This window comes from Varanus komodoensis, unplaced genomic scaffold (assembly GCF_004798865.1).
Source record: "Varanus komodoensis strain SLA01 unplaced genomic scaffold, ASM479886v1 scaffold12, whole genome shotgun sequence".
In the NCBI taxonomy this organism is placed as follows: Eukaryota; Metazoa; Chordata; class Lepidosauria; order Squamata; family Varanidae; genus Varanus; species Varanus komodoensis.
The window spans coordinates 20,403,594-20,428,839 of record NW_025335349.1 but is presented as its reverse complement, the minus strand read 5'-3'; the positions used below and the strand labels follow the sequence as shown (position 1 = coordinate 20,428,839).

General features: G+C 39.6%; 1 protein-coding gene across 7 annotated transcripts in view; it reads left to right on the top strand.

Moving 5' to 3' along the window:
* Positions 1–25,246, top strand: part of TRPS1 (transcriptional repressor GATA binding 1) — a 271,467-nt gene that overhangs the window by 43,944 nt on the left and 202,277 nt on the right. Inside the window, exons 1-4 of one of the 7 annotated variants that reach the window (XM_044421801.1) lie at positions 9,640–9,651; positions 18,680–18,688; positions 19,495–19,684; positions 21,246–22,174. In XM_044421801.1, coding sequence (XP_044277736.1) covers positions 19,648–19,684; positions 21,246–22,174 — 966 coding nt within the window. In that variant the 5' untranslated portion in view covers positions 9,640–9,651; positions 18,680–18,688; positions 19,495–19,647. The other 6 variants (XM_044421803.1, XM_044421800.1, XM_044421806.1 and 3 more) reach the window with 6 other exon arrangements.

Genomic DNA, 25,246 nt, shown 5'->3' with positions numbered 1-25,246 from the left:
ATGAGCATTGACATAAGAATTCTCCAAACCAAACCAGTGCAATTTATTTAATTAAAACCCAGATTGTTTTGATGAAGACTAGGCAAGAGATAAAATGTATGTTGCATCCCACACTGGAATTCTTGCACAAACTCTAAACTGATTGAAAGGTCGTCACGAAATGTCTGGAAAACTCCAGTTACAGTGCTGTGAGTGGTGCACATACCCAAGCTTTATGCAGGATTGTTGAATGATCTCTCTAAACTGGTTTGCAATTTTTTGTCGCTTTCTCACATTGTTAACCATCGAACATTTAAGATTTTGCTGTGGAAAGGAGTGTATTATGAAGTTGAAGGGAAATCCTTCCCAATTTTTTCCAGCTTGCCTATTCTGTTCCTCCTGCTTTGTAATCATGACTACTGGCTTAACCATTGTAGTGCATTTAGCTGTATCAGGCTTCCTCTAACTAATAAGTCAGTTATGAAACTGTGGTCTGTCACAGGAAAAGCTGTCATACCCTGTCCCCTTTTCTCATGCCATGCAAATTACGTGCACTGGGGTAGCAAGGAAAGGGAACTCATGGGGATGTTTGGAAGCTGATTAAGAGCAGGTTGCTTGTAAAATGGGATCACACATGTTACTAGTAAAGGCCTAGCAGCACTTTGTAGACATCAAAATATAATTAAGCATCCTTAGTTGAAACACAGATACAAATTCTAGACCGCACGCACACCCTCACCATAACAAGACTGTGGCTAAAATAAAAGCATATCTGAATTCTATTAGCAAAACTCCCAATTGGACCATATGTAAAGGCGCAGGAGTTCCATGTGTAGCGCTTACCCTTTTACTTTTTGTTCTTGTATAGATTTCTCAGGAAGTATCTCACAAAGTGCAAAATTCGAAACTGGACTCCCTGGAGAAGGGGACACTTGATAGATAAAATGCAATTCCTTCCGTACTTATACTCTTCTACCGTGTGACTCGTGCCTTGCATGATTTCTCATTGTGTGTTGCTGCTGCAGTTTTAACTTTTGCAACAAATGGACTGCTGGCCACTTATGAATGAAATCTAGGTAGGAGGTGGGTTATTCATCTCTCTATCCATTCTTTTTGATTATAGTTTGAGGGACCACTCAGGGACTCCATTCTATCCTTCTTCCACCAGATTTTTAGTATCTTGTCCCTCTCACTCTGAGTCAGTCCTTCCATGAACTGACCGGTCTCCAAATCACTCTTTATTTCTTTTCTCTCCTTGCATGTGGGGGAACAAGCATGCTAGCTGAGAAGTGTCCCTTAGCTTGCCTATGTGTGTATCAGAAGCAGGCATCTGTTTGCTGTGACAAAATAGCTTGCCAGATGGATGTTGGAAAGCCGGTGTGGTATAGTGGTTAAGAGCACAGGACCAGGGGATTTGGATTCTTGTCACTACTGGGTGATATTGGGCTAGTGGTAGAATCTTAGCCCAACCTGCCTCACAGGGTTGTTGTGTGAGAATAATATTTGAGAGAAGAAGTGTAATTATGTAAGCTGTCTTGAGTTCCTGGGAAGGAAGAAAGGCTATAAATACCATAACAAACAAACCAACAAATATCCCCCTTCTGGATCAGCTTTTCAGGAAATTTCAACTGGGTTACTTACAACAGTTCGGGCCTCTGGGTAGAGAAGCTGCAGGCACCAGACCGACAGTCTCACAGCGATAAGTGTCCTGTCTGTTGTCACAAATGTTGGGAGCTTTCTCTGTTTGGCACAGAGTGGTTTGTATCCTTCCTTGTAAGCAGATATAATGGGAATGGCACACGGCAGCTCTTGTGTCCATAAGCTTGTACCCAGCAGGTATGGAGAAATTTGGTTTCTTGCCAATGTACAGATACGAAGATTTCCTAAAAGTCACTGGTTATGGTTTTGGAATGAAAACACTGCAGTTTTGCTTTATAAAATAATACAGGATAATCTAAACATGCCAATAATTTTTTATATTATATATTCAGAACAGCAATGAACCCATAGAATTTGTTAACAGTATTGCAAAAGTTTTAAAAGGAAACAACAAACAAGCTGTCAATTAGACTATCAAAGGACCTCCCTCATAACAATTACATAAATATATGAAAACATGAAATTATCAGGGAAACTACAATCTTTTAATATCTATTTTAACCCCCCCCCCTTTTTGCAAACTCTTATTCCATATACGGGATGCAGGTGGCACAGTGGTTTGCTGTGCTTCCGGGCTGGTTGATCGAAAGATTGCTGGTTCGAATCTGCACAATGGGGTGAGTTCCCGTTGCTCCATCCCAGCTATTCCCAGCCTTGCAGTTCAAAAGCATGCAAATGCAAGTAGATAAAAGGGTACCACTTCGGTGGGCAGGTAACAGCGTTCCGTGCACCTCGGTGTTTAGTCACGCCGGCCATATGACCACAGAGACTGTCTGGAGACAAACTCCCCTGGCTAGGAAATGGAGCTGAGCACCACCCCCTAGAGTCAGACATGGCTGGACTTAACATCAAGGGGAAACCTTTACCTTTATTCCATATGCGTATCAATCCACACAAACTGTCTGGGAAGCTTTAGCTATTGGAAAACACAGAAGTTTAATTTAAAAATAAAATAAAATTTGTTGCAGTTTGATTTGTAACAATATTTATTTAGGCTGTTTTACTTTTTTTTTGTAAAAGGAGAAACCAGTGCTGAATAATAAAAGTTGGCATTAATCCTTTTTCGATTTTGTTATGAATTAACTTTTTTTTTTACAAAAAAAACCCTCCGCAGTGACTTTACTTGGATTTTATGTTGTGTAATAATGGACTTTTCTTTGTTTGTGTTTTGCTTCTCATCAGCAAAATGTCTTGGACCATTTTTTGGTGTGTCTAGTTGAGAAGTGGCTAACAGGAGATCCTCTTGGTAGGAATCAGTGTGAGGAAGGAAAAGCAAACAAAAGAAAATGTTGAGAGATCCAGCATTATATGTAGAACAATTAGCACTGTTAACCTAAAACAGCTCTGCTTGTTTTGGCTTTGAAGTAGCTCCAATTTCTAGTTTCATTTATAGACCTCAAAATTTGTCAAAGAAATAATTACTGGACATTATGTTCTGATGCTTAATGTGATTTTCAGCTAAATGTGTTGGGCTGGGAAGGAAATTAATTACTTGAGTTATTTAAATAGTAGTGGCCAGTCGTCTCTTGGGTTGACCTAAATCATATCCCTGATGAATATACAGTAGAGGTGACAAATAGATTTAAGGAATTAGATCTGATAGACAGAGTGCCTGAAGAACTATGGACGGAGGTTTGCAACATTGTACAAGAGGCAGCAACTAAAACCATCCCAAAGAAAAAGAAATGCAAGAAAGCAAAATGGCTGTCTGAGGAAGCCTTACAAATAGCTGAGGAAAGAAGGAAAGTGAAAGGCAAGGGAGAAAGAGAAAGATACAAACAATTGAATGCAGAATTCCAGAGAATAGCTAGAAGAGATAAGAATGCCTTCTTAAATGAACAGTGCAAAGAAATAGAAGAAAACAATAGAATAGGGAGGACCAGAGATCTCTTCAAGAAAATTAGAGATATGAAGGGAACATTTCATGCAAAGATGGGCATGATAAAGGACCAAAATGGGAGGAACCTAACAGAGGCGGAATAGATTAAGAAGAGGTGGCAAGATTACACAGAAGAACTATAAGAAAGAGCTTAACGTCCCTGATAACCACAATGGGGTGGTTACTGACCTCGAGCCAGACATCCTGGAATGTGAAGTCAAATGGGCCTTAGGAAGTCTGAGCAACAACAAAGCTAGTGGAGGCGGCAGTATTCCAGCTGAGCTATTCAAAACCCTAAAAGACGATGCAGTAAAAGTGCTACACTCAATATGCTAGCAAATTTGGAAAACTCAACAGTGGCCACAGGATTGGAAAAGGTTAGTTTGCATTCCGATCCCAAAGAAGGCAATGCCAAAGAATGTTCAAACTACCGCACCATTGCACGCATTTCACATGCTAGCAAAATGATGCTCAAAAAGCTAGGCTCCAGCAGTATGTGGACTGAGAACTACCAGAAGTACAGGCAGGATTTCAAAGAGGGAGAGGAACTAGAGATCAAATTGCCAACATACGCTGGATCATGGAGAAAGCTACGGGGTTCCAGAAAAACATCTACTTCTGCTTCATTGACCATGCTGAAGCCTTTGATTGTGTGGATCACAACAAATTGTGGCAAGTTCTTAAAGACATGGGAGTACCAGACCATCTTATTTGTCTCTTGAGAAACCTATATGCGGGTCAAGAAGCAACAGTGAGAACTGGACACGGAACCACTGATTGGTTCAAAATTGAGAAACGAGTTCGGCAAGTTTGTATACTGCTGCCCTGTCTATTTAACTTATATGCAGAGCACATCATGAGAAAGGCGGGGCTAGATGAATCACCAGTTGGAATTAAGATTGCTGGGAGAAATATCAACAACTTCAGATATGCAGATGATACCACTCTCATGGCAGAAAGTGAAGAAGAACTAAATAGCCTCTTGATGCGGGTGAAGAAGGAGAGCGCAGAAATTGGCTTGAAACTCAACATTAAGAAAACTAAGATCATGGCATCTGGTCCTCTCACTTCCTGGCAAATAGATGGGGAAGAAATGGAGGTAGTGACAGATTTTATTTTCCTGGGCTCCAAGATCACTGCAGATGGGGACTGCAGCCAAGAAATTAAAAGACTCTTGCTCCTGGGGAGGAAAGCTATGGCAAATCTAGACAGCATACTGAAAAGCAGAGACATCACCCTGCCAACAAAAGTGGGTATAGTCAAGGCTATGGTTTTCTCAGTTGCAATGCATGGCTGTGAAAGCTGGACCATAAGGAAGGCTGAGCGCAAAAGGATTGAGGACTTTGAATTGTGGTGCTGGAGGAGACTCCTGCGAGTCCCTTGGACCGCAAGGTGATCAAACCGGTCAGTCCTAGAGGAGATCAACCCTGACTGCTCTTTAGAAGGCCAGATCCTGAAGATGAAACTGAAATACTTTGGCCACCTAATGAGAAGGAAGGACTCCCTGGAGAAGAGTCTAATGCTGGAAATTATAGATGGCAAAAGAAGAAGGGGACGGCAGAGGATGAGGTGGCTAGATGGAGTCACTGAGGCAGTTGGCGTGAGCTTCAGTGGACTCCGGGAGATGGTGGAGGACAGGAAGGCCTGGAGGAGTGTTGTCCATGAGGTTGTGATGGGTCGGACACGACTTTGCGACTAACAACAAGTGGCCGCTGTTCTGCGTAGAGTTAGGAAATGGAAGAGTTCCAGGTGAGTTTGGAGGCTACCACTGCCTGTTGTTTGGCTTAGAGTTATTCACTGCAGCATGCTGTGGGATAACTGCAACCAACACTGTTGTCCTAGGCGGGTCCTTTTGATCAGTTGGTAGCTTGTCTCATTGTGGTTGGGCTCTCAGCTTCTTACCCGAACTGGCTGAATAATGGATTGCTCGCGTCTTAGTTTTTCTTGTCACCCCTTTAATTTGCACACATTGCAAGATGAAAGAGGTGATGTTCTAGCCCATGCACCTATTTTGAGGCCTTTCCCTGAGAATTCTTTATGCTAGAAAATTTGAAGATGTACTATCCATTTGCTTATAATATGCAGTTTATTTATTTAATTAATTCATTTATATACCACCTAGTGGAAACATAGAAGCATAGCAAGTCAGAAGGGGTATCATGGGCCATCTAGTCTGACCCCCAGCACAAGCTGGCTCTGCTCATATAAAGCCCAACATGTGGGTGTACAATATAAAAATAGCTCAGGGTTAGGGTTAGGGGTAGGATTTTATTGGAGGACCCAAACCCATCAGGATTTTATTGGAGGCCAGCTCAGTGCAATGGGCAACCCAATATTATTTTATAAGTCAGAATTATTCCAGAAACAGACGAAAATACTGTGTTGTTGGAAAAGCAGTTCTCAGTCAAACTAAATGTTAAATATTAAACATAGTTATAAAAGAGGCCTTGGATAAAATGAAAGTTCTGGATTCATTGTGTTTACAGATAGTTTCTTCCATTAATCAAAATGATGTTTCTTTGTTTCTCAATACTTCTCAATATATTTTTCTGTTCTCTTCTAGAACCTGGTTCTGATTAGTGAAATAACTATGTCAATTTGTAGCATTCTTCATTTGTCTATACCACATTGTAGCACCTTAGTATTTAGGTGAAAATGTATTTGACTTTCACAAACACTGAAGTTTGGAAATAACATTGTATCTTTTTTATGAATCTTGGCAGACTCCCTGGGTTTTAATTAAATCTCTGATAGGAATGGCAGAGGCTACAACATTATATGCATTAACTTCACTGGACTGTAGTTGCACCCTTTCAAAATACAGAGTTGTGGACTAGGCATTTTGCTTGCATTAGCTTAATGGACTGATCCTTATAGCACTGTATTGCCATTTAAATGTGAAGTTATCACTTCTCCCTGCATGACCAGTCAGGTTGGATTAGGCTGGCAGAAACTCTGCTTTGTCTGTTTTCTTGAGAAAGGGGTCATCAGGTACAGCTTTCTTTGCTCAGCTTTCTGTGTTAATGTCAGTTAAATGGAACCCTTTCCCTAGTGATGCTCTTTGGTGCAGTCAAATTCGTGGACGAAGGCTTTGAGTGTTGGACTGGGACTTACCCCCCTACAGTGCAGCTCACGGGTTGACTTTGGTAAGTCACTGGCTGTCAACTCACCACACAGAGTTGTTGTGAGGATAAAATGAAGAGGAGGACCATTTTTCTCTCAGGAGGAAACCAGGTGAGGTATCAATGTAATATTAAATAACAATAAAATAAAATAAGATTTATATCATGCATTGTTAACCTTTCCAAAGGTTAACAATGCGTGTGTTTGTGTGTTTTCTGCTTCTTGGTTGTTAATGTAAGCATCCTTTGCTGACATTCATGTTTTGCAGTGATGGTGTTTATTATGTTTGTCATTAACCACATTAGTTGTTGTCCCAGGCACTAAAATATACTTTCCTGAAGTGGTCCATTTTGTGCAAGAGTTACAGCCTGCAAAAGTAACTATTTCTGACGTAGTGTAATTCTGAAGTGTGATAAAAATATAAATATGTTAGCTCTCTCATTTTGCCCTAATAAGAGGAGAAAAACCCTTTAATAACTAGCAGTTTGATACTAACCCTAACCTCAAACTAGGCAGACAATTATAAACACTTGTCACATGCCGCTAACAGAGAATGTTTTTAATAACCTTTAGAATTTGCTGCCACAGGATGTGGTGATGGTAACTCACTTACATGGCCTTTAAAACAGAATTAGACAAACCCATGGAAGATGACTCTGTTAATTCTATTAGTCACAGCAGCTTAAAGGAAACTCCATGTACTATAGCAATTAATCCTCACAACAGCAGATCCTGAGAGAAAACAGTGGACACCATATTTATCACTGTAAGATAGACCTTGAGTAAGGTTTCTTCACTTCATGTTCTGCTTATAAACAGCAGAGTCATCTCAGTGGCTACACCTGGGAATAAGTGGTTGGAAAAAATGGACCTTTTGGTTGTATGTAATGATACTCCAGAAACTGCTGATTGCTCATTTATCACAACCATGCTTCATTCATATCTCTTTGCTCTTTCCTTCTCATGAATGGATTTAAAAAAAATCAGAAAGAGGACTCTTTGCCTGATATTCAAACTCAGGCTCTAGTCTGTTGGCCCCAAACCATCCAGGATCTATAAGACAACGATAAGTCTTGATTTATTCCTAACTTGCAAGTCTGGAGGCAGCTATCCATTCCTGGTTTGTTTTACCTGCTTGCACAAAGGGAGGAGCAATCTGGAAGTAAACAAGCTGCATGCTCAAACATGATGCTTGCTCACTGTAAACCAGGATAAGCTGATTTATAAACTGGTGATACCAGTTGATAAATTCTTATGTGCAAATGTGGCTGTGGTCTGATCCAAAAAGGGACTTAAGATTTTGCAAGCATCCATTCTGTATTTCATCCTTACAGCTTTTAGAGCTGCCTCTGTCATCCTGCAAATCCCTCTTCAAAGCCCACCTTTTTGTGAATCATTTGGCTGAACCCTTTCTCTATTGAAGTTTAATTACCTGTATCAAAATTGATAGGATCTGCTTCCTGTGTTGTTTTCACCTCCATCATAAGTGGTACTTCAGTTGCATTATGTGTCAGAATTTATATTTCATGCTCATGCTGCCTTGTTAGTAAAGAGCCATGCACTTTGATGACATGTTATACAATTGATTATTTATACAATGCTTTATAAAGAACAACAACCACAAACCTGAATGTGTCTGGAAGCTCCTCACATACAAAATCTATAAAACTTAAACAGGTCCGTGACCAGAGTCCACAAGTGCTTGGCATGTGGTTAATTTCTGATAGTTTCACTTTTCTGAATGAGCTGTGGTTTCAAAGATTAAAGACTTATAGGATGAGTTTGGAAATTAATGGAGCGAATGGGGTGCAATAAGTATTACCAAACACTGTTAGAAAAGAAGCCACATGTTTCCTTAGAAATTAGTAAGCTTGGTTGCCGTGTAAGGTATCCAATAATGAAATTCTCTCTGTGTGTGAATATGTTTTCTAAATTTTATGTAATTAATGAGTGCGTTGGCTAGAGTTCCTATTGAGCTCTAGTGAAAGCCCTCCAGGTTCTGAGTCATTGTCAGGTTTTCTGTATATGTGTGTAGGAAAGACACGATCTATGCTTTTGTTGCTGCTGATCTGTTCTTGTCTCTCATCCATGGTAGAAAGTGTGTGTTAGTGTGACTGCATATGTATGCTGTTTGTGTAAAAGATTAAAACTATAACAGGAAACACTTTTTCAGGAACATAAAAGTGTGGAAGATTATGATGAAAGGGTTTATTACCTTGAGCCACAAATGCATATCAATATCCTGAATCTTTTGCTGCTCGGTTTTAGATTAGTAACTGGAAGCTTCAATTAGGTTGTGTTTACACGGAAAATTTTGATCCATTTTGATGCAACTGTGCATAACCAGATAGTATGTGTCTGGACAGAGGGCCAGTTTTCAAAACCTAGGGTGATGCTGCCAGGGAAATGCTCAATATGTAGCCCTGTATAAGAATAGGAATATTCTTAATCTTAGTGACTTCTTTTCCCAAATCAAGCCTTTGTCTAAACCTTACCCTTCAATAGCACCTAAATCTAAATAATTTTGCTGTATGGTCCACATCTCAGATGTAAAGTTTTGATGCCTTTTGGTGCAATGTTCTGCACCATGAGAGAAATTGCAGTAGTCTCCATAGGGTAGAGCTAGAGTTCTGATAAACTCTATCAATCCGCATCTGAGTTACAAACACTGTCTGGGCCATTGTGTACTATGTGCCATGCCAATCAAAAATTGGTTGTTTGAAGGACCTGCGATGCAGTGAACTGCAAGCCCCAAGCTCCTGCCCCCTATGACTTCTAAAAGTATTGTTGAATATTGCATGGAATATTGTAGCTTGTCAAAAGCATGGTGACATTAGTGTCCATCACTTTTCAAGTTGCTTCTGATGAAACAGTTCCACATGACTGTCTCTGCAAGAACATGAAGGTACTGCTTAAAGGCAGAAGATCAGCAATTGTATGACTCTACCCTCTTGCTACTACTGAATTGTGCATTGGTGTATTTGGTAAACAGGTATGTGTTATCACTGATTGTAAGGAGATGTCTTTGGAGGAAGTGTCCTTGGGATTAAAGCCTTGGGTGTGTGGCAAAGATTCTGTGTAATAGCCACTCATCTGATCACCCATGATGAACAAGAATTATTTCTAATTGAGCACATAGGGTTCCCTTTGTAAATTAGGAAACTGGAAACAGCAGTTGTGTTTCTTGTTTCTTTATTAAGAACATTGATGTGTCCTAAATGGATGCCTTGCATCAGTATGGTTGGACCAGATGAATAAAACGTCTGTTGATTAGAATGTTTGTGGTTACATTGCCAAGCTTGGATTTTTTTTCAACCAAGTAAAAATAATTTAGTAAAGATATGGATCATGTTGGGTTCATGTGAAAATGAAAAATTGATCACTGTTGGGCCAGGTCCACACATGAATGTAGAGTGATTATGCCTCTTCAGACTGTAGATGGGAAATATAATTTTTAAATGTTCCCCTATGCAAAAGCTTAGCAGCATGGAAAGGAATACAAAGCTAGCACACCAGGAATAAAGGTTCGGGCCTACGTCCTTTGTCGTGCAAATGTTCTACCTATAACGTAAGTGTGTGTGTGTGTGTGTGTGTGTGTGTGTTAGGAGAAAATTCATCAGTGTAATTCCCCCATGTAATCTGCAGCGGTGTACCGCAGGACATTGTTATCTCATTCCCACCTTATTGTTTTGCTCAAAGAGGCCAAGTCCTTGCTTGCTTTGGTTGGGCTCAGAATAAGATTAAAACAAACAAAAAACAAACCTGAAGAAAGACTGCTGTTGTATTCTAAATATGGACACCAATGTGCGTGCTGGGACAAAGTTAACAATAGATAAGTAATGAAAAATGGGAAAGTCAGTTTGTGTTAGATGTGCACTCAAAAGGTGAATGACAAAGTCAGCTGTCTGTGCAAGCAAGCTCTTAATTCTTTCTGTCTATTGTTCTGTCTTCATGGCTTACTTCTACAAATCCAGGACTGGGATCTTGTTTTAAAGAGGTTTTTAAAATCAATAGTACATTTTTAGTTCTGGGTGAAGCACGTATGTGTGAGCATCTTTTCTGGCATTTTTGGCAGTCTCTGTTATGTTATAGGCTGGTTAAGGAAGTGTAGTGAGTTGAATATGCAATGATTGAGAAAATATTCCATTAGTAGGACAAACAAGAATTTAGATGGGCTAAATATGGCTAGATCAGCCTTTACCAGCTTTCTCTGTTATTAACTGGATGTTGCCCAATCAATAAATAATAACACTTTCAGGTATACATAGGCCTTACAAAAACAAAAAGACTGAGAATCTCAATATTTCTCAAAAGGGAACTTTATATGCAAACAGAAAATGGCACTGAATCAGTAAGAATCAAAAGGCAACATGGTTTGGTCTGCCCCACTTTTTCATATAGCTGTTTGAAAATGTCAGCCCAGACTTGCATAAATTAATTTCAGAGGTTCCAGTGGTTTAGAAAGGGGCTGAAAATGAAGCAGGAACTGCCATATCAATCTAAGGTGCAGTTATATTTGGAAAATTTTATACAGTTTGCTTGGCCCATAGGAACATAGAGTTACATTAGAGGGAGTAGGTTCTTTGGCAGAAGCATCTTCTGTTTGAGAATGAGAAACCTTTTATACACTTGGGCCTTTTAAATAACTTATCTTACTGTTTAGGCCTTTCAGTGTATAGACAGTTGATAATCCATGTTCTATTTCTGTTTTCACTTTTCTTACTTTCATTGTTTTATATTTACATTTTGTTAGCCTGGAGAACTTGCCTTATGAGGTTGCAATACAGTTCGTCCATCCATCCTTGTAGACTTGCAACGTTCTGGGAGGTTCTTCCATCGCTCTCTCTTTTTCCAGTTTTAAAGCTTTATAAACTCCCATGTTAAAACTTGCACCTTTCTTCTTGTGTTCTTAGCAAAATGTTTCCTATATTAGTATTTTCCCTTGCCTGTTCCTTCATGCTGAGCAAAAAGCTGTAGGTCTGGAGTGTGTAAATATGCATGTGAGAGATTCACCTTCTTTCACATTTAGTTCAGGCGTTTGTTTCTTGTATACGGAAACTAATTAAACATTAGTTTAATTGTGGGGAATGGCAGTGGCAGTCATGGCAGAGTTTGTCAGTTTAGCTGTTCAGTACTTTTCTGGGCCAACGATTATCTCTGGTTACTTCGGCAGCCACTAGTAGCAGGCACTTAAGAAGTGCTGAGGAGTCCAGGGATTGACCCCTGCCCAAATTAAAGGCATAAAGCTTCAGCCAGCTCATGCTATTTGTCACCTCAGGGGTGCATGGGTCACCATAGTTCCATAGCTGATTTGTATCAGCATGAGAATGAAGAAGCCAAGATGAGCAGTCATGTTCCATTGTCTTCACACACAGTTCCATCCTACCACTAAAGCACATAGCTAGAATGGTTAAGTTCCCCAAGTAGATTTTGATCCAGGGCTGAAATTCCACTCTACCTTTCTTTTCTTTGGATCAATAAAATCACTGAAAATATTAATCTTCTGTGGCCCTCTACCCACTCAAGCTTAGCATAACAAAAATAAACAACTTGCTACTTAGAACAATTATTCCTGAACAGCAGCAGGGGAATGATTGGTTTCACCTACTGCTTGATCTCTACAGTCAGCCAGTGATATCCATATAGGTGAACTATCTGACTGTTGAAGGGGAATTTGAAGCAGCAGGCAAATTCCAGGATGGCAGAGACTTCAAGAGACGAAGTGAGTATGCAACATTTAACAACAGTTAAATATTGTTGGTGGATTCCCTTAGTGCGCAAGTCATTTGCATGCACTTGTCCTCAATATTCTTGTTTTACCATTGGTTTTGCCTTTCTTTACAATTCTTGATTTCCCTGCTTTTTACTTGGCAAGGTCTGAAGTCACCACAAGGCAACATTTTTGATGTGCTATGGTTTCGGCAGACTGAAAATTGGCTTCTTGTGATTGTGCAATGCAGAGCAGCTGGGGAGTCTGTTGATTCTAAAGTCCGGCAAAGCCATTGCAAAGAATCTCATCATGCAACCATAGCCTCTCCTAGGCTCTGCGTGGGTCATTGCATCCTGCCTCCAGTACTTTTTCATATTGTGTAGAATAGGGAGGTTTCAATAGCAATGTTCAGGCCACACATTTCATTCCACTGATAAAGCCTTCATTACGTGTGGTACAACTTTTCCCCAAGTGGAACACTGCTTCCACTTTTGCTACCTGTGATCTGAGTCTGTGCCCCAGAACATGACCAGCCCTTCACTGTGGGTTTCCATTGGATTGAAAAAGTGAGCTGTAGTGGCAAAAACTTTCCCCTTTTCCGTTTTTTTTAGTGAAGCTGGTCCACCATTAATGTTCTCTATGCTTTGAGGAAATTTGAAACGCTAAGAATTCTTGTGCTAGGGTTCCTTGGCACAGACTGAAACCACTGATACAGCAGAATATATGTGCCAATGCCAAAGGCTCTCTCGCTCGCTCGCTCTCTCGCTCTCTCTCTCTCTCTCTCTCTCTCTGTGTGTGTGTGAGAGAGAGAGAGAATGTATGCACCTTTCTATCTGTCATTATTCATAATTGTTAATTATCTCTCTGTGTTCTCTATTTGCATGTCTTATCTCACTGTATCATCACTTGAGTATCTTTACAAAATTCTGGTTTGTTTGGTTGGTTGTTTGTTTGTTTTGGATAGTTTTCTGTGGAACTCGTGTTTTAAGAGCAGGGCTGGTGCAAGTTCTTTAAGTTTGTTTCCCATGCATGTTGTTGGTGGTATCCTCACTGAGTAATTAGGATCCTGCTAAGAATAGTTAATACTGAACTATTATTAATTATTGAAGATGAGATGATGGGACGATTGACTAGTATGAGTCAGTATTCCTAAACTTCTTCATCTTGATGAATAAAGATAAGGAGGAGTGTGGTTTGATGTGTTTGGATGAACTGCCTGTTAGGGAAGGACTAAGAGATATTTGGGATATCAATTCAAGCAGCAGCCATTTTGGATTTTTTTGAACAGTAGAACAGATTGGTGAGCATGCAGAGAAGTAAGGGGGCCTTCAAAATGGGTTTTAGACCTATTCAGACAATTAAGCATTCCAGCAGAGAAATAATCTCTAAAATACCCATATCTTTAGGATTTGCATAGAAAGTCCTTTTTGGATTCACTCAGAAAGTCTCACTTTATGCTTCTTGCTGTCCTCCTAAACTTGACCAATAAGCTTTTTATGAATATTAAAGGGGAACTTATGCTCTTTGGCCAGTGCCATGTTATAGCTTGTTGTACAGAAGAAGAAGATTACAAGAAATGGAGGATGGCAGTAAAAGAGACAGTGATTCTGGCCTTACATCTTGTATTGTTGTAGCTTCATTCTCCAGGAGCAAGACAGAAAACACCCATTGCTGACACTCATGTGAGAGACTTAAATGTGTAGGTGGCTTTAGAGGCATTTATAGATCTCCAGAGCTGAACCAAATTTTGGTAGCAATCTTTGCTGACAAACTTTTAAAAATAATAATGATAAATACTGTATAATGCAAAAAGAACAAGGTACAGGGATGCACTATAGTTGCAGTGGAAGAGCTGTGCTGCTTCTTCAGAAGTATGATAGGTGCTAGTTTTGAATTTCCTACTCCTAAAAATATTTCCTTGCACTTTTCAGTGCAATTTATCCTATTTTGTACATTTGCTTAAACGTCTTTTATAAGCTGGAATTAGATGCATGTCTCCTATTTGAAACTTAATTCATTCCATACTCCAGAAGCTAGACAACGAGTAATTGGCCTTGTTCACTCAAACATATGCTAATAGGACATATAGCTCTTCCTTAATTTGATGTGAATTAATAAGAGATTTATTTGATGAGAGCTGTTTGAAGGAGATGGCACTTTCTATCTCTGAAGGATTTAAAATGTCTTATTTTTTAAAGAATCAAGACCAATCAATGTCCGAAGAATACATTTAAAGGAGAATGAACGAGACACCCAATAATGTGACTTCTTTTTCAACCAAGGTTTAGATTTGTCTCTGGGTGTCCTGGGAAAAGTTTAAGAATAGTAAGTTGAAGCTTGTTTAGTCTGGAGTACACATGCATGGTAGATTGTGGCTTGTTACATATATGGATATGCTGCATCATACGATAACCTTGCACAAATGTTTCCTGTTCTGTTATAGCTTATCAGCATTGCTGCTGCTTCTGGTTTACTGCTGCTTCATATATATATATACACACACACACATAAACCATAGGGCAAAAACTATACATTTAGTCCAGACTAAACATGGTCTTAGAGTTTTCCCAGACGCTGTTTTCCAAGGCTCTATAGATCAGTTTAAATGAAAGAGAGCATTCCTTTCCTAATGATCATTAGGAAAGTAATGGAAATATAACTGTCAGTATAATGATATTTTATGCAAATTTGTGATGTAACTACTTTTGAAATACTGTGTATAAGTCTTTGCAATTCAAAAATGATATTGTTAAACTGGAAAAAGTGAAGAAAGGAGCAAACAAAATGATTGGAGTTTTTAGGATACACACATACACATATGAGATAATGAATGCAGTGGGACATGGTAAATGTATATGGTATATTCATGGTTTAGAGAAAACAAATAGAGATTTTTCTTACACTCCTAATACAAGAACCCAGAGTTATCCAGTGTTGTTCCAGCAATCCCTTGCCAGCCATTATATCTAATCTTTCCATATAAAAATGCATAGGCACTCCAGACCTTTGAGCTCCTGACCCTCGGAAATTCTGCAGCCGTCTAGAGATGCCATCTAGAATATAGGAGAGACATCTCTCTCCCCTGAAAAAGGCCTTAGAAATGCTTTAGTCATGGTTCTCTCCTCAAAACCAAGAAACCCACAATTACCTTGCATTTTTAAAAAAAATCCGTTGGGTAGCACTTAAGTGATGCACTGAGAAGGTTGAGCATCAGAATAACTTGCAGTCTTGAAGTGTAGATTTTAGCATAATATTTCATCTGCAGGGGCTTTGTGGGTATAGAATCTTATGATTCACTTGAGGAAAAAGGAAGATGATGATGTTGAATGGTTGGGCATGTGTGGTGCAGGTCCCTTACTTCCAAAGAATTCTCACCAGAACCTCAGCGGAGGCCTACTGCAACAATTTCACATTCTTGTTAATACGTAGTAACTGACACTTTTGTTTTCCTTGAAATCTGACCAGGGTTTTTGAGTCAGTAGCAATCACAGCTTCTTTCTCTAATAAATTCAATAATTAAGTATTGTGAAGAATTGTATTTATATTTATTTAGTGTCATTTTAACCTCCTTTCAAGACTGTGGCCTTTGCTTTGCTTTTGCACTTTTAAAGTCTGGGCCGAAACTGCTGCCAGTCTGATTTATTGGAATATGCATGTTCTGGTTCAGTAGAGAGGCAGAAGCTGTTAATAAATTCTAGGCTCACCATTGGTCCATCTACTCAGTGTTGTTCATCTCCACTGGTAGCACTTCTCATGGCAATGCTGGGGTCTATTAAATTTCCTTTAGCCTGATGTTTCAGACCGGAGCTGCAACTATCTCAGATTAATGTTTGCAAGTTTCTTCCAATAATTTTGTTTAGCTTTAGTTCTATCTTAGTCGGTAACTTAAAAAAATCTTAAAATATCTGTACATATAGTAACACACATTGAAAGATAGATTCTTCATTTTCTCTATTTCAAATCATGTTTCAAATATGCTGATATATTTAAATTTTCAAGAATATGTTTGTGGTTTTAGAGAAGTGTAAGGAAGATATAGGAAAAAGATATGGAGAAGTACAGGTTGGGTCATTTCAATAGAAATTTACAAACTTCAGACATGACAAGTGTCTTTACCATGGTGTCATAGTTTAGGCTTTTAAATATTGAAGTGTATCATCCTTTTGCAATTTAGCCATTCACTCTGTTAGAAATGGTCCATATCTATTAGTTTAATAAGTTTGCCCGAGTTAATGAACTGTATTCATTAAGAAGTGGAAATCTGTATCCTGATAGTAGCTTTTTCTTAATTTTGATGGGTTTGAATGTGATCGTGGGGGTGATTACACCTAATTTTGTTTCCAGTAACAGAAATCTTTCCTGCATACTTGCAATCTGATGGTGGTTCATAGTTCAAAACAAAACAAATCCATTTCAGCCTTAACTTCTGTTAGTACCAAGTTTAAACACATACTTTCTTAGGTCATTTCTTCACACAGTAACTTTTCAAACTAATGATGGAAAAACATTTTTCTGTTCACTTTCATTAAACATGAATACATGGCTATAAATTCCATGCACGAAGTTACACGTTACAAACAAGAGGATGCATGGAGAGAGAACCTGTCAAACAGTGCTGATTGTGGGATCTATTTAAATGAGTAAAGGTCATGCTATGGTTATCGCTAAACTAGTGTGCAGTGAACTACTTCCTGATCCTGCAAATGCTTCATTGTAAAATTTGTATTTCTAATTTGCCAGTAGTTGTCTACTATCCTCTGGGGGAGCAATTGTTTAAAACTTCACCTTGATAGGTTTTTTCTTTATCTTTTAACAAGAAGAACACGCCTATCTCCTTTGAAAAATGTAGGCTGGAAATCAGTTTGGTTCCAGTTATTACAATAACATTGCACCAAATAAAGCCTTTCATCTTGTGTTCATGGAGTTCTCCATAGGTTATTAATTAATCAAACTGAAATAGCTAGTGTGGTAAGAAAGTATTAATTGGTATACATTGTGCGGAACCGTTAAAGCTACTCGGTGTGCTGCTTTTGTCCTGGCGTGATCTGATCTTTTAAGATTTCAAAATAATTGTTTTAAAATAAATAACTAATCGTCATGATCACGTCTGTACAGCCAAATCAAGAGCTGAGCAGGGCCACTGGGGACAGGCTTTTTGGAGGGCTTTCATTCATAGGGCTGCCATAAGTTAGAGGTGACTTGACAGCACATCACAACATGCTGCCCCGTAGCTGAAGCTTTCCAGTGGGTGATGTTCCATCGCTACCTCTCTGACTTAATATAATGAATTCCTATATGTTCCTATGCTAATTTCTGGGAAATTTGGAGAACTCTGCGTGTAATTAGTTGGATGCGTTTGTCCTTGGTTAGTTACTGTACTCACACTTTAAATATCTAACTATAGGTCATAACATGAAGTTGGGGGTGCAGCAAGTTCATTTTAGACTTTAGATTTAGTGGTTTTATGTCTCCTTAGAAAGCAAGCTGTATCATTTGAAATATGAAGTATATAATATCTCTCTTTTCTCTTTCCTCCCACACCACAAATTCATGTTTAGAAATGCTACAGACTAGTCCGTTAAAGCAAAAAATACCAAAATAAATGTGAATAAAAGAATCAAGTTTGTTTACTTATCCTGATTTAAAAATAAAAGATGTACTTTGACCTTGTTCTACCCACTTATAGTTACTTACTGCTGTGTGCTATGAATAGGGCTTCTTCAAGTCCATTAAATGTTATTGCAGAGTAAAGCTCACACTTGCTGCCCCATCTGTTTGCAATGATGATTTGTTGCAGCCTTGTGATAGTGCTCTTGTTACAAAGGTACAACGCTGCACGCATCAAGCACTTTACATCTGGTGCTAGTACCAGGCCTGTAGTTCTCCTAAAGCTGCTGTGGAAAAGCACTAAGAAAGTAGAGGGTCTTCAAAAGACAAAATTATAGCATGCTGTACAAAAAAGGTATCTACTTTTTAAAAACTGGTGAGAAAATATGGGGGACCAGGCCCTCCAGAAACTCCTGTGGCTACAGACACAGACCGTAGTACTCTTAGTTACTATTTTGAGCAGGCTGTGAGGGCCATGATTTGGAACTTGGCAGGAGTGGCGGGACATCCTGTGTGTTTCCTTAACGAACTATTGTTCTTCCTCACACAATAATTCAAATTCTGGTATTACTGTTAGTGATCGTGCTTCAGGGATGCTTATTTTAAAGATCCAGACAACACTGCTAGGGGGTGAGTGTGTTGCTCCTGTCCATTCCTTTTAACATCCAGTGTTAAGCCTCCTACCACATTTGCTTTATAGCTGAACCGGTGAGCACGTGTAGAATAAACAGGTGCACATCTGGCTTGGCTTCTACTTATCTTTGGGGTAGTCCAAAGTACATTTTTGTTGACTTGTGTTGGATCTACAAATCTATACTAGGCTTTGCTTTGTAGATGTGCATGGGGCAGGTATGGGGAGCAGAAAAGAGTAGGCTTTAGCATTGTAAGGGCACAACCCTGTGTATGCGTAGACAGAAAAAAGTCTTGCAAACCCAGCAATCCCTAGTCCACCATGCTAAAAGTTGTAGAACTGATTGCTATCTAAATGTGCATAGGATTTTGCCCTGAAACATGCATGGGAGTTTTGCAGTATTGGTATGTGGGGATGGCAAGTTCCAACAAGATCTGAGAAGAGACATTGTGGCTAAAGGGGTGAGATACAAATCTAATAACCAGGAGAAGTCCCTAGCTCAAACAATCCAAGGAAATGCAGTAGGATTGGAGAAAAACTAGAGCAAGAGAGGAAAAGAAAGAACTATGGTTTTGTACCTGAGGCTGATAGCACAAGGTTTTCGGTGAAGATAGCAGAGTTTCCTGATGTAGCCCTCTTTGTGGAGGCAGGATGAGTTGTAATAAAGAGGACACATACTAGGTTAATGGGATCAGAATCTACAAAATTATGTATGCAAGGTGTGTGCATGGCAAGGTGTGTGGATTCTGTGTGCCTTTTGTTAAATGGAGTACCGTTTCCATGGCCTCCATTTATGCTTTCATAGATTTAATGCTGAATATCAATTAGGCATAGTCATGTGTTTAAATAAAAAAAAGTTCGTGAATGCATAATTTAGGAAGGAAACTTTTTTGTTTTCTTTTACAGATGTGCAGATCAGCTCTCAAAATGTCTTCTGTGTCTTCCGTGTACCTCCTAAGCCAGTTGCATTAGCTCTCCAGCTAACTGAGTAGTAGAGTTAATAACTGTAAAAGCAAAAACAAACACAAACACACACAACAAAAAGCGTTCTAGAGCCACATGCCTTATGAAGTCAATGCTGGGTATGATTTTACAAGTATGTAATATATTTTTTTTCAAGTGGAAATGTTAACTGGAAAACTTCTTGGCACACCATGAAGCATTGTACAATCTGTTATTTGTCTTAGAGATAGTAATTGCAGAATGCCTATATGCTTGCTTTATATCCTCACTCTGTCTAACATGACTTGCCAGTAGATAGTTTATTCCATTTAGAAGTGCTGCAAATGGGCTTTTATTTAGATAATATGTCTTCATGAAAAATTATATTGATAGTGCAGAAATACAGAAGAAAAACATACTTTATTTAAGGGTACACTGCAATGAAACTGTGGTTTTGGGGGGAAAAAAACTTTAGACATGATGGGGGAAGATTGAAGTTCCTGATGTTCCACAAAGGTCTTCTTCCCGTATGAAAAACGTTGATTCCTGCTTGGTCATTTGTGTTTCTCGTGTTGGGATTGAGTGAGGAGGGTGGGCTTAGAACATAAATGCAACTTCTGCCCTGCCCCACCCAGCCCAAAGCTTAACCGTCTGGTGCACAGCTGAAGTTGCTCTCTATGTGGTGATCCACAGGTTTAGACACTCATCCAAGACTGGCATAAAAACAGGACATCGTTTGAGTGAAGCAGCAGCTATTCCTAAGCTTTTTTTCTTTTCCAAACCACATTAGGATGATTTGAGTAGGAGTGTGTTTAACTCCCAAAATACAATATGGATCGATCAGTAGTGGAATATTAAATCCAACTATCAGGAAGATAGTAGGGGAAAGTGGTCTCATGAATGCTGTAAAATTCTTGTTCTCTGCAGTGTTTCTGTGCTAGCGCTATTGATGTTGCACTAGCATAAACCCATGCTTGTGCAACATTGATTGTGCTTGCTAGCACATTGGGTTTCCTGGGAAACTTACTGTACTGGCGAATGCGATGGACATTGCAGGCCTGTTACATTATACTTGTGCAATGCCATTCATGCTACTGCATGGGTGCTATTGGATCTTTTCCTTTAGAAATACTTTATTATAATAATGTTATTCACAAATAGAATGAGCGTTCAATGTAGATTATGGAAGGGCATCAAACCTGCTTTCATAGTGATGCCAGGCTGCTTAGGGATGCATGAAAGTGGAAGAATTGTTACATTACCACTGACATTTTAAACTAACTTAAATGTCATTTTGAGAAGACAGATTTTCAGATATCCCAATGGAATTTATCTACATTCCCTGATAGAATATTGATTTCATTGCTAACATCTGATGGAAGACCCCTTCCCAACCCCAGAGCTTTTTATGTGGCCTATTTATTTATTTGGGCTACCTTTCATTAAAATATTCAGGGCAGCGTACAATAACACCGCAAAATATCAAAATGAGGCAGTGGTTACTTTTGGATCAGACACATCTTTGTTTATAACAATTTAGCCAGCATCTAATAAAATCCTTTTTATAAGGATTTCCTTTGGGGAAGTTTTTTAATTTGGACTGGAAAAAATTGTATCTTTAAGATGGATGGTGGTAAGGGGAGGTTGGCTTTGTATGTTAACCATCTTCTTCACTCATCGGTATCTTCTTGTGGTGTCTTTTCTTATAATTTTAGATATGGTCCGGAAAAAGAACCCCCCTCTAAGAAACGTTGCTAGTGAAGGTGAAACAGAGACCCTCAAATCTCCGAGTACAGAGAGTGACAATATTGAAAGGAAGCAAGAATTTTCTGCCGGTCAGATGCAAGAAAACGCTGAGCCGAGTGAGGCTGCGGAGCAAAATGACAAGGAGGAGTTTTGCACGCATGTCCCAGAGCCTTCTCCCAGCACTAAAAAGGACTTGAAAAGCTCAACACCAAGCGAAAAGGCTGGCTTCAATTATGAAAGCCACAATAAGGGAGGAAATGTTCCATCCTTCCTTCATGATGAGGTGACAGACAGAAATATGCCGGCCTTCTCATCTCCAGCTGTTGGGGGAATCTCTGCATCCTTGAAGTCTCCTCTCAGATCAGATGCAGATGACACCCAAGATGTGGTCTGCACGCCGTCGGGAGATCGGACGGAGACGAGCGAAGAGCATCACGCATCGCCAAAATCTGTGGACGAAGCAGCGCATGTGCAAAGTGGTCAAGCCGAGGGACAAGGTTCAAGCCCAGCCTCGGTGGCCTCAAAAAACCCACAAGTGCCTTCAGATGGGGACTTAAGGCCAAACAAATTGAAAGCAGATTTGTTGGCAAATGAGAAACCAGATACGGCGCCTCTCTCTCCAGAGCTTCAGGACTTCAAATGCAACATCTGTGGCTATGGTTACTATGGGAACGACCCCACAGATCTCATCAAACACTTCCGCAAGTACCACCTCGGGCTGCACAACCGAACCAGGCAGGATGCTGAGCTCGACACTAAAATTTTAGCTCTCCACAACATGGTGCAGTTCAGCCACTCCAAAGACTTCCAGAAAGTCAATTGTTCTGTGCTGTCAGGGGTTCTGCAGGACATCAATGCCCAAAGGCCTATCTTGCTAAATGGCACTTATGATGTGCAGGTTCGTATCTTATCCTTCCATACCTTCCTGTGCGCTTCTAACACGGAGACCATGGGAACATACCTTTAAGTCTGTGTATTAATAGAATCTCATGTGGGTGGCTTCTCTTGGTGAAATGCTTCGCATTACCACAGTGACCCTTGGTTATTATTTGCACATTTTGCCCTGCTGGAAACCTATTACTCATTTCACATGCTATTCACAGACCAGCCTAGGTTTACTTCTAAGTGTGTGCATAACAAGAAGTTGTCCCGTGAGTGTCTCTCTCCTCTGCTCCAAAGGAGGAGGTAGAGGGCTTCCACATTTAAAGTGACCACATTTCTCATATGTGATCAGGGCTAAACTAATGCCAGGCTCAGAAACCGCAGTTTGATCTTGACTGTTTCATTAAACTATAGTTCAAAGTAACCTGAGTTTGTGCTTCTCAGATGTAGCAACATATCATTTGTTGAAGCCCATCAATGTGCCGAGAAGAAGAAGGGAGGAGTTGAGACCAAGGCTCTGCCACTTTTATTTTTACAATAGCACACGTTCGTCTAGCGTTGTGTCCAGACCAGGGCAATTTGATGTACATGTTTGGAAATACATGTTTGCATTTTAGGTGCATACTTAAAAGGGATGGGCCCCAGTCCAGCCAAAGTAGTTGTCATTTAGCTAGACCTAGGGCCCTTTGGGTTTCTCCCTCTCCCTCTCCCTTTCCCCCAGCCAAGCATGTGTGTAAGTATCGAATAAAGTGCCAGAAGCAGAGGAAAACTAACAGGTTAGTGGATATGCATGCAAAAGGTTCCAGGTACAATCGTCAGAATCTCTAGGTAAGACTAATAATCACAGAACCATAGAATAATTAGAGCTAGAAGAAGCCAGTGGGTTCAACGGAACCCTGGACAGCCACTGCCAGTCAGTATAAGCAATATGGAGGTAAATGGACTCATGATCCTGGCTCAGTATAACTTATTTAATGTATTCATAACTTTTATTTTTAGGATTATAAATAGTTTTGCATTTTCCCTCCATATAATGAGTGCTTGAGGCAATATATACATGCAGAGAAGATAAAAGCCCACAATTTTTGTATAATAAAAGTGGGAAATATGTATATGGCTCTGAGCAATCTTGTCAGAAGATCTTATGCCAGCAGTGGAGTGGCACTTCCCCTTTCAGGCTTTGAGATGTATTTCTCTACCTGCTTCAGAATGTTGCACTGACATGCTGCCCTGAGCCAGTTTGGCTCCCAGGTGGAAACGGGTTACCCACGCCTGCATTCGTGGGAGAGCAGGAAAGGTCAATGCTCCTGTACAAAGCCCAGCCTGGTTTCCTGTACGGAAGCTTTTGGGTACAAACGTAGAGCCACGACCATGGATGGAATGCCTATCGGTTGTTAGGGCACAGAAATCTCTCTCTGCGTCGTCTCCAAAAGGGGAACAAGCAGATTTGGTAGATCACATCTGTGGAAAAATACAGTCCTGGGGGAAATATCTCTTTAATAATAACAATAATAATAATAATAATGGAACACAAAATTAGTATCTGGATTATTTTAAATGAACAATCTGATCCCTGCTGGTTGTTGGAAGCCATGACTTTCCTTATTGATTTTTGATGGAGCAAGGAACATTACGTCTGGAGGACAAGCTGCGTAAGTGATCTGGTGCCAAGGCTATAAGGCTTACATTTCCGGACAACAGAAAGCCATGTGAGCATTATGAACATAATATTCCATAATAAATCCAAGCACACTTCATCATCATAATAGTATGCATTGAGAAGTAGGTCTGCATATTTTCTTAAGCACAGTGTCTAGAGTTTTTTAAAAATCTGATTTTACAATTTTACTTTTGCATACATAGCTGTGGGGTACTTTATGGACAGAGGGTGGATGGTTCATACTTGAAAAAGTTGTGTATCTTGAAATAGGGAACTGATTTGTCTAAATACAAAGCCCAATTCTTACTCTCTGCCAACACACACCTACTGACTGATTCTCCAGTATCCCAGCAAAGTTGCTTATTTGACAGCACTCCCTTAGTTTTACACTCCTGCTATTACTATTATTCACAGCAAGACTGAGATGCAAGCTACAGTCCTTACTGTTTTTGCTTATATTTTGCCATCAGGTTACATGCTATTTAACAGAGTAAAAATTTCAAAACATACTGCTTGCCTGGATTTTTTACAATTCAGTTCAAATTACATGTTTCCTACAATATAAAGAATACATGTATTTTTTTTTCTTTTCCCATGCACAACCTTTTTGTTCTTTTTTTCAATGGACACTTTTTTCTTAAGCAGACTGGAACTAAGGAAAGAGTGATCCAGATCAGGACCATGACAGCCAACAAAGAGTTAAAGCACCTCTTTGTCTATCGTTAGGATCCCAGCCTAGTTTGTATCCTGAGCACCTTCTTTCCAGTAAAGAAAAACGTCATTGTAATGCCACATATTAAAGGTCATATTTATTTAAATACCTAATGATGATGTCAACCTTTGTAATTTGCTTGGTTTGGAATTTGGATTTGCCTGATTCACAGTTGGGGTATAAGTTGTTTTCCTGAACTTGCACCATAGCAGATGAGGATTTAAGGTAGAATGAGCCAGTATGACCAGCATTATGGTGTTGTAATCACACTGTAACTTAGACGAAGGACTGTGGAGAGATGATTAGAGCACATGCTTTGCATCCAAAGATAATAGGTCCAATCCCTGCCACCTCCAGGGACAGCTAGGAAGTAATTCTGCCTGAGCCTGTCAAGAGCTACTGCTGATAGATGGACCAAACATTGGAAGCAGTACTTTATTTTTCTTTGGTGGAAACGGCAACTGTTTTGGTGAATTTTAAGAAACTTTGCAATAGCAGAGATGGGAAATGACACAAGGGGGATGGGAAAGAGTTGAAAATGGAGAGAAGGAGAAATAGGGTTGGATTGGTATCTAAGCAATATCGTTTGTTTTATTTCAATTATTTTTACTACATTCATTTAAAAAATGAAAGGCCATCTACAACAACATACTAAACCCCAAACTACTTAATTCAGTTCATATATTAAGGCTTTATTTTAGTGGGTGGTGAGAGCC